This window comes from Monopterus albus, unplaced genomic scaffold, assembly GCF_001952655.1.
Source record: "Monopterus albus unplaced genomic scaffold, M_albus_1.0 scaffold432.1, whole genome shotgun sequence".
NCBI lineage: Eukaryota > Metazoa > Chordata > Actinopteri > Synbranchiformes > Synbranchidae > Monopterus > Monopterus albus.
This window is the reverse complement of record NW_018128312.1, coordinates 347799-357792: the sequence shown is the minus strand read 5'-3', so window position 1 is coordinate 357792 and position 9994 is coordinate 347799. Positions and strand designations below refer to the sequence as shown.

The window sequence follows — 9994 nt, the reverse complement described above, 5'->3', positions numbered from 1 at the left end:
CTGGTTACAGGGGGACTGCATGGCTGATTATCTAAGGTTTGACTTATCCCCTTACTAGAATTTGCAGCGGGATGTGGGGGGGCGCTGTGTGTATTGTGTGTGTGTGTGTGTGTGTGTGTGTGTGTGTGTGTGTGTGCGCTGGTTACAGGGGGACTGCATGGCTGATTATCTAAGGTTTGACTTATCCCCTTACTAGAATTTGCAGCACAGGGTCTTATTACAGTGGTGCCTCAACCTGAACAACCTGTACCTTGTTATACTCTAGTGCTGCCACATAGTCAGCCAAATACATAATGAGGGTGCGGGTCCCTGTAAATTCAGTCACTGACGAGCTCACGTCTCATAAACTCTCCCCTTACTGTACTCTGACTTCATCTATTTGAGAATAAATCCTGTAACTAAAGGCTCCGCCTCAGTAGTGATCCTAGAAAACCAAAGGGATATACAGTAACTCCAATTTCCTTTTACTTTCCACCTTAAAATGTGAGTTTAGCCCCAGTGATCAGCATACGAGGCCTTTGTGACCTGGTTACACTTCCTGTCTTTTGGATTCATTATAGCCCATCTATACCTGTGGTTTCCAGTGGCTTCTTTCTTGTGGGTAGATTTAGCGTACAGTCAACAAACAACACACATTATTAAATTCTAAGGGCTATTTTCCCTCTTGTCAACTTAGTGGGCTAGAGCTAAGTTGGGATTCACACCAACTCATGTAAACACAAGCACATCAAAAAGCTTCTGTGTCCTCAGAACTTTCCCCCCTACAGCATCAACTTCCTAGCTAAGTGAATTGTGTTAGAACAGACCATTACTGCCAAATCACTCATAAACAAGAAAACAAATTGTGCACACACCCACCTGTGGTTTCATCATGACATACAATGACAACACAGACGCTGGTTAGCTGACGTGCCATGTCCTTTAATTTAGGGATGACTTGAGTATGTGTGTGTGTTTGTGGTAAACCTCCCACTGTGCGTCTACGTTGTGGTGGTAGTTAGTGGGTCACTGTTGCTGGAGGAAAAGTCAAACACATCCCCCAGAAGAGTAGAGTAGTTGACGTTTTTCACTCCACCGGCATCAAACTTCATGTTCACATGAAACTGGAGGTGACAGGAACACACAAGTCACTAAACATCTCCAGCAACATTAAAATACTGGCACTTGCTCCATGCTGCCACTTATTATTTATTTTCTCTGTGATAGATGTCTCCTTTAAAGATAATAATAAAGTTAATAACAGTGCCTTGTTTAAAGTTTTAAAACTTGGGGATGTCTTGAACCTCCATTACACTGATTAAACCTCATACTCTGTAAACAAAACTACTTCTTTTTAATGCTAGAGGCAAAATGTAATTTAGCTCTTTCATTAAAGTAGGCTCTTTTGAACCGGTCCCAATATCGCTAAATATAATGAACAGAAAGAAGAAAAGAAGAGGGGCGTGACACCTTCAGAGATACCTTTACCTTGAAACTTTTTAAAGAGGGCAAAGTAGCTGAGCAGAGAGAAGCCGGTAAGGCAAAGAGTACACACACACACACTCACCCACCCAGAGACACACATAGTTTCAGTCCACTCTCATTCTGTCCATGCAAGCCTCCTTTTCTTGTCATGCCATGGTGGTACATCAACCCTGCTCACCTGTTTCTGCTTAGATTTGGCTGTGACAAAGCGTGCTAAATCAGCATTACATAGAAAGATACAAGTACAAGAGGGAAGACCAAAGCAGAGACTTCCTGCCTTTTTGACCACCTCTGTCTCTGTGTCTCACTCTCTCCAGTTATTTTCTGCGCACAATAAATCCTCCTATTGTCAATTGGACCACTCCTCCCTACTCATTTGATTCTGCTTTTGGCTCACTTATCCACTGAGTCATGGCAGGTAGGGGCAAAATATAGATTGATTTTCAGTTACACCTACTTAAAAATCTGTGCACAGCCCTGTGTAATCACTTACTGTGCTTTTCTGGTTCACTCTCATCTAAAATGTTCTCAAAAATTTTGTTTTGGATGTAGCCTATTACTGGAATTCTCTCTTACCTTTAAGGTGTCTTCGGGCATTACAGTGGGGGCAGGGTGCTCTACCCAGTTAATGCCAGCCAGGAAGGCATGGTAGTCAATCTCGTCCCCATCTGAAAACCTACCACAGAATGAAGTACATGCGATTTAGAAATCTCCTACAACAGCTCCCACTTGATTTATATGTATCCAGTTTAAACTTCTTTCAATCCATACTGTTTGTGTTATTCAGGCCAAACCTTGGTTCAGAGATTTTCAACAAGGCCAAACATTTGCTGGGCAAAGAACTTGGCTATACTTTGCAATCAAATAAAGTCAATAATTGAAAGTCATTCTGAACATGCAGTGGAACCTTGAACCATTCTTCCCTAAACTGCAGAGTGATTAGTGGGACCTTACTTGCTGAGCAGCCCTCTGAGCAGGTTCTCAGGCAGGGGGAGCTGGAAGGCCTTACAGATGGTCCTTGTCTCTTTGGTGGAGAGACGCCCGGTTCTGGAGACACAAAGAAAAGTAGAGGCACGGGTAACCAAAGTAAGCAGAAAAAAAGCCAAGAAGCCCATGTTGTGAAACTAGAGAGGGTGAACCCACATCAGACTACCTGCCTATTTGAGTGGATTATTTGAATAAAGTTTAAACTAAATATACATACTCCTTACAGGCTAGACTCTAGCCCAATCTGACACTAGTTCAATTTGTTTATAATGTCATAAGAACCACTGAACAGGAACTCCCCGTTAGTCAGCATTAACAAGTTGAACAAAGAGGATCACAGAAAATATCCCAGAAGTTGGATGTATGTGTGTGAGACAGAGGATCCGTATTCTACAAAACCACAGTTGTTTTCCACAGTAAAACTAAGCAGCCCAGGGGCCCATTCTTGTCACACCAGCCTCATTACAAGGTGTAGATGAATGAGCTCACATTAAATGAAAGTATCAACACAACCCTAATAAACAAATAAGTCAGCCTGACCTTGTGGTACTGTCGACCATCCATTTCAGCTAATCCAAGCCAGGTTAAAGGTCTACTACATGCATGCATGAGTGGTTGAATATAGTCGATGCATATGCATCAAAGGTGAAAAGAGGAAGGGAATGACAGACAGGAAGAACGACACAGAGACAGAGGGAGACAAAGTGTGTGTGTGCCCTCTGGTCTGCAAAGCTGCATGCCATACAGATCTTTAGGGTCCATCTGGTTCCAATGCTCCACTCACATTGTTGGAACTAATCGTTGCTCTGAGATATGAGGCCACTGGCTGCATGATTGATGTGTTGTTGTGATGCTATCTGCCTGTATATGTTTGTGTGCATTTCTGTTGCAGTTAACATCTGTGGATGTATGTGTGGTAGAGGTGGCACCTACTTGTGTTGATCGTGGTATGTGAAGGCTCTGGCCAGCTCAGGGAGCTTGTCAAAGTGCTTCTTTTTTAGGAGGTCCTGGGCCACAGCCAGCATCAAGCCCACATCCACCTCAGGCTGCTCGCACTCTGAGAAACGTCGGCACAGCACAAGCACCTCATGTTCAGACAGGCCACAATCCAGGCCCATCAGTAGGGTCCTGCAGGCACACACATACACAAGAAGAAAATAACACACATAAACTGATAGGACATAGGTTAGCCACATCTCACCCTCTTAACTTTAAAACCAATGTGTATAGAATTCCTCTTTGCTTCCATTTGTCTCTTCTCCTTGTAACATTTACATCCTTTGAACAGGACAGTATCTTCATAATGTCATTTGCATCTCAGCAAGTGACACTGCAGTGACATTTGAGTGTTTGGTCCAGGAGACTCTGATCATCCAATTCTGTCCATACAATAAAGACATGCTGGACAGATCGAACTATACTATACTTTGCTGCATTATTGTACCTGAATGACTCGTAAGGGATGAAGCCAGTGTTATGGGGGTCACTTAAAGTGAGAAACTTCTTGACCTCGCCCTGCTTCTCCTTTGGAATGGAGCGTAGTTTGCTGAGGATGGTGCCCACGTTAGCCTTGGGGAACTTTAGACAATTACACATAAACATGCAGTCTTTAATCACATGTAGCACCAAAATAATACCAAAGGATAAGATGGCTGCTTCACAGAAACACACAGCTAAAAGGTGATGGTCTGGAGGTTAGAATTGGTAAACTGTGCCTGAACCAGACTGTGTAACTATGTTACCTGTAACAACCTGCCCCAAAGGCAAACACTGAAAATCAGCTTGTGGATATGAAGCCCTTCAAAACGAAACCATATATAAACCTTAGCAAACCACAGAAAACAGATACTGCTCCTTTACTTCCCTCCCTACCTCCTCATCACGTTGCTCCATGTAGTTGAAGGTGTATTCATCAGCATCCAGAAGCTGGAAGTGCTTACTGTTGAGGCAGACAGTAGCTCCTACATACAGATCCTGAGCTGTAAAGTACTCTGACAGCTCACGCTTAAACAGCTCCTGGCCTGGCTTCTTCACACGGCCACGCTCCAGAAACCTGCCACCAATCACACCTTGTGCACAATGTGTAAGATAAGAAAGGATGAAAGAGTGGGAAATCCTTATTTAACTTTGGAAGTTTTGTTGTTTTGACTTTGAAATGTAATTTACATATACATTTAATTTCAATTCCACATACAATGCTTTGCTTTACGTCATTTCACATGGGTGAGATCCACCCATATCCACCACTGATTTTGGAGCAACGCTTATAAGTCCCTGACCTCATGACATAAAGTAAAAATATTGTCAGTTATTGATTTATTGATGGGAATGTCTCCATTACATCCTGACCATGGCTATGAACTACACATCATCCGTTTCATCTGTTTTCAAAATGCTTACCATGAGAGTCAGAGATGTGTATCCTATGTCCTAGGAGCAGTTGTGATGTAGCTATGGTCCAAATGTTTTACCTGAGTTCCTCTGTGGGCATTCAAACACACTGATGGAGTCATCGCAGAGGTAGAAAGAGATGATGAACAGCCTCTCTCTGTCAACTGGATCGGTGGTCACCATCTTAGCATGGAAGTTCAGCACATTACTCTCTAGGCCACATCTGGAGGGACATATACAGTACACACTTGAGTTGTTTGAGCTGGGGTCGACCATTAACACACCCAGACATAAATATCCCAGTGTGTAATTTCATTGTGACTGTGACTACAACCCATCCAACCTGTCTTTCTCCATAAACTTTTGGAAATCTTTTTGTGGGGGCTTGGGCAGCAGGCCTTGGCAAGAGCTTAGCGAGTCCTCCTCTGAGCCAAAGCCATTGTAGGGGGGCACAAGCCTAGGGGGCGGCGGTGCTGCCGGAGTTTTGTATTGCACTGGAGTGAAGTCCTCTGAGAGGAAGAAGGAAAAAGAAAACACAAACCACTTAAAAGAAGAAGGAAACCCAGCAGGAGTGCTGAGATGATCAGAGGGCAGCCAGTAATGGATCCATGTATGATGTAAGAGCACAACAGCCTGGATCTGACTGTAACCCTGAACTGACCTCTGCCTACTCAGAGTCAGACAGGGCCCTCCATCACAGTGACCTGTCATTAGGGGCCACGCCTGGTTCACTACTGTGACTAATGCAGCAAGCTCCCAAAACTTGTCCAGGGTGTCAGACATATCAAGGACCAGCTTGGGTTCCTCCTGCTGAGAGCAAAGCTGAACTTTGTTATTGGTTCAAATAACCATCAACCATGGAGGGAATAGGAGAACCAGAACATTAGACAGGCCACTGAGAGAATGCAGCTCATTTTTCAAAGAAATACAAATTCCTATTCAGACTATTTCTGTGGTACTACCAGAAGATGAAATAAATACATTTCGTCTTCTGGTGACATTCTTCTCAGATTTGTGGTGGTGCTTGCTGTTACTGCCCCCATGTGTTCACATTAATGCAGCGCATACATAAGCAGCAGAGTTAAAGACCCATACAAATAAGTTAAGTATGTAAAGAGTGAAGCTGGCAGCCACTGCAAAAGAAAAGGCAGGGTACACCCTGGACAGGTCGCCAATCCATCGCAGGGCTAACACATAGATGAACAACCACACACGCACACACGCACTCCTATGGGCAATTTAGAAATCACTTTAATGTAAATAAATATATATGTTTTGACTAATAATTTAGTCTACAAAACATAAAAAATATGCTTTTGAGCTGATGTTTTAAGGCCGCCTGTTTTGTCTGAAGAAACGGTATATACATTATATACTGAAAAAAAAAAAAAAACAAACAGCCCACAACAACGACATAATAGTACTGGTTACCTATGCCATATTTGGAGCGGTAGTAGTCTTTGGTGAAGTCATCACAGTCAGTGAGGATCACTGTCCTGCCCCACACGTTCACTTCTCCTCCTATCGTCAGATCACAGTCCTTATAAAAGTCCTCATGGACAGCTCCTGTCTGCAAGAGGGAGAAGCCTGCCACTCAGTCAAAATGTTCAAGAACATGGACAAACACCCTTTACATGCATTTGTGAGTGTTGCACTTCTCATTCCAGAACTGTCTGTGTTAATATGTTGATATGTCATCCTCCACTCCTCTAAAAGACTTCTGGGTTATATAACAGTCACCCTCAAATACCCTCTGTCCCCTCAAATAACAAATGAAATCATAATTCACTTGTTGTCACAGGACATACTCTGAGGCTGTCCAGTATGCAGCGTTTTCCTCTGATTGGCAGAGGTAAACACATTGAGCACTGTGCGGTCTGTGATCTCTCCAGGCTTCTTCATTTGGGCTGGAACATGCTGTAGAAAAATACACAACAAAGGGCCACATAACATCACACAAGATCTTTACCAAAGTGAGTGCCATTCTGGATTCAAATAAGGGATTGTACACCTGCAGTGAGAAATAGAGTCCACAAAATAGACAGAGAAAATGTGTTAGAGAGAATGAGAGATGGAGACAGGATAAAAGAAAAGAGGGAAAGAAGTCATCTGTCATTGATGATGCAGCAATTTCTCATTGGATGGTGGAGTCCAGTCAACCTTTTGGGTTGACATTTAATAAAAGGCAGCAGAACAAACTAAATTACTAAACTGACCCCCTACCCACACACACGCACGTACGCACACACATGACTGAAGCCTTGCTGTCTTTCAGGATGAATCAAGCCTTACACAGTAACTGGAGGAGAAAGAAGAAGAAGAAGCTTTAGTTTATTGTCATTGTAACACGTACAACGAAATTTTGTTCAAAGCCGAGGGCCCCGGGCCGCTGCGTGCATACACGCCGCCATCAGAAAGCCAAAGTGCTTGAGGAAGACTGGATGCTACAGCAATCCTGCTGTTTGCATGAAGTCTTGGTGAAGGGAGGGATGGTGGGAGAAAGATGAAAATAAGTCACTCAGTCAGAAAGAGAACCACTGCATTTGGGTTAGGAATAACCATCTATAATTGTAATATGTGCTAATGGTCAAAATGTGCTAACATAAAAGCACCCTTGAGAGTTTATCAAATGTTCGTTCTTAACCTTTTTTGAATGCTGCTCTCTATATTCTAAACTATTCCGAAATTTCCATAATCTGTAGAATTTGGTTTTTCCTTCCTCTCCTTAACAACAAATATTCAGTAGTTCTCTACACTCTCATGACTGAGAGACTCTGACACACTTTCTAAACAGCTCCTCACCTTAGGCAGTTTGCTGCGGTGTAGAAATTTGGATACATGATCTCTGCCAGAGTTTGGGGAGATAATCTCTTGGATCTCTATGGTGTCATCAGCCAGGAAGTAGTGCAAAATGAGCTCCCGTAGGTCCCCAAACATGCTTCCCGTGTTGTCCCAGAAGCAGTAGAAGCGCAGGACTTGGCGGTCATGCTCCAGGAACTGCTTCAGTGTGTCATGCCTCTCATATGGGTGAAGTGGCTTCATATTTTTTTTAATCTGGACAAGGGACCATGTGACATGAAGAGGAATCAATACATATTATCATACATGTATAGGAGACAAGAATTTTTTGTTCTGGCAGGAATCAGCGTTTTCTTAACTGACCATCAATAGCATTCTCTTCTGTCATGGGCAGCAGTGTTGAAACAATTAGCTGATTTAATGGTTACTTAATTTAAAATAATAACAATATAAACAAACAAAAACACAACAATTATAATGAATAAACCCCCCCCCTCTCCCTAAAACAAAAAAAAAACATATATTTGCTGGGTCAAGTGCCTCTAATGAGAGGATAGCGCTGAAAACTAAATACTCCTGGATTTTCTCAAACAAAAAAGGACAGCTTTGAAATATCAGATTGAAGAGCATATTATTATTATTATTGATGTGAAACTAAATAATTGATCAACTATTTGGAAAAAAAGCCATTAATTAACAGTGAAAATATTTGTTAGTTGTATTCCTCACCAGAAAAAACATGAAACCGCTCAAACAAATCTGAATTCTGTAAAAAAAACGTTCTGGCTGATGTTCACCTGGTTCCGGAGGCTGCTGTAGGGGTCATCAGGTACAGCAGCAGGGTCATTCAGGAGCACCCCAAGTTTTGTGAGAAAGTTCCTTGTAAAAGTGTCACAATTGGTCACAGTGAATGTGCGAGAATACAGCACCATCTGTTGGTTGATGTTGAAATGGAAAATGTTGTAGAACTGGTCATTGTTTGGGGGAGGCAGTGGGATGCGGTGGCGATGGATCAACGTTCCTGTCACAGGGAACAGCAACACAGCAAGCAACACAGGTAAGTGACAAGTATTAAACTGTTCATCATATTTCAATGAAATATACTGTTTATTTACTTTGGGTAGTGGATCATTTAGCCAAATGCAGAAAGTAAGTACACAAAAACATTCACAAGACATTTCCTGTGTCACCACAAACAGAAAAAACATCCCTTTTCACCTTGAAGGATGCCACTGTTCTTATACTCTGGCTCCACCACCTGCATGGTATCATCCTCCAGGTAGAAGTAGATTTTACATTTTCTGATTCTGTACGCCTCATCCTGCACCTCAGGCACAGCTTCCTGAAAATATGCTTCAAAACACAACACCTGAGGGACAAAGTGTCATTTTGTGAACAAGAATAATCACATTAAGACTTTTAATTACATGATATAAATGCCTACATTCAGCTGAATGTTGGCTTGTCAAGATTTCTTTTATGACTTAACATTGATAAGCAGATGTTAGTGCAAGGGCAAGGTTGGTAAAATGCTTAAACTTATCAGTAACATATATAAATCTGTGTCATGCAGTACTTAGTGACATAAAAAATAATAAAGTACATTAGCTATACTGCAAGTGACCATGTAATGTACAAGCATTTAGAGGCACTGCCAAATATTAGCTGCACATGTCAGTCCATTTTATCTAACTACTCTATACAACTGTTATGGACAAAAAAAATGTGTGTTCATAACCACTGAGAGAAAACCCATTCATTTCAAGACATTTCACCTGTTTGTCAAAGGTGACCCATGATGGTAAAGCCCTGCCTTGTCCTTTTGGGTAGACAGAGTACTTGTGTTTAATCTTCTGGCCAAATAAAGGCTCTCCTCCAATGCCTGGCTTCTCCGATCCCACCAGCAATGGAATGCCATTGGAATAGTCAAAATGCTGGGATTTGTGGAATCTCTCCTTCCCCAGCTGTAGTATAGTAAAGAAAGGACAAAGCATCTCTGAAAACATACTGTAATATGGGGTTTCTTTGGTATAGCAATATACACTATATTAACTAATTATTTCTAATTAGCTGATGATTTATGAGCATGATGTAACACACTTCACCTGAGTCAAAGTGCATTAAATTAAGCAGTAATTTAATACTAATGATTGACTCTGATGGTGATTTTGCTTGTAGCTTATTGTTCATTTCCAATATTAATTTTGTGGAAAACGCCAGCCAGTTCCCCATCTGCTCTTCAGGTTAGCTAGCTGGAGCTCATACTAAAGTCTACAGTAGTGTCAGCTCTGAACAAAACTACTGTAGTTTATGTTAAAAGTCTTTACCACTACTGTTCATATTACAGCGGAAA

At 42.0% G+C, this 9994-nt stretch overlaps 1 protein-coding gene across 1 annotated transcript in view; it reads right to left on the bottom strand.

Annotated features, from left to right (window-relative positions):
• Nucleotides 1-905: 905 nt before the first annotated feature.
• efhc2 (EF-hand domain (C-terminal) containing 2) overlaps nucleotides 906-9994 on the bottom strand; it is a 13918-nt gene continuing 4829 nt past the window's right edge. Inside the window, exons 2-14 of the mRNA XM_020586978.1 lie at nucleotides 9417-9605; nucleotides 8860-9010; nucleotides 8439-8662; nucleotides 7645-7896; nucleotides 6274-6412; nucleotides 5186-5351; nucleotides 4923-5065; nucleotides 4324-4520; nucleotides 3896-4029; nucleotides 3385-3579; nucleotides 2419-2511; nucleotides 2041-2140; nucleotides 906-1103 (exon numbers count right to left, since the gene is read on the bottom strand). Coding sequence (XP_020442634.1) covers nucleotides 981-1103; nucleotides 2041-2140; nucleotides 2419-2511; nucleotides 3385-3579; nucleotides 3896-4029; nucleotides 4324-4520; nucleotides 4923-5065; nucleotides 5186-5351; nucleotides 6274-6412; nucleotides 7645-7896; nucleotides 8439-8662; nucleotides 8860-9010; nucleotides 9417-9605 — 2106 coding nt within the window. The 3' untranslated portion in view covers nucleotides 906-980. The remainder of the gene's footprint in view (nucleotides 1104-2040; nucleotides 2141-2418; nucleotides 2512-3384; nucleotides 3580-3895; nucleotides 4030-4323; nucleotides 4521-4922; nucleotides 5066-5185; nucleotides 5352-6273; nucleotides 6413-7644; nucleotides 7897-8438; nucleotides 8663-8859; nucleotides 9011-9416; nucleotides 9606-9994) is intronic.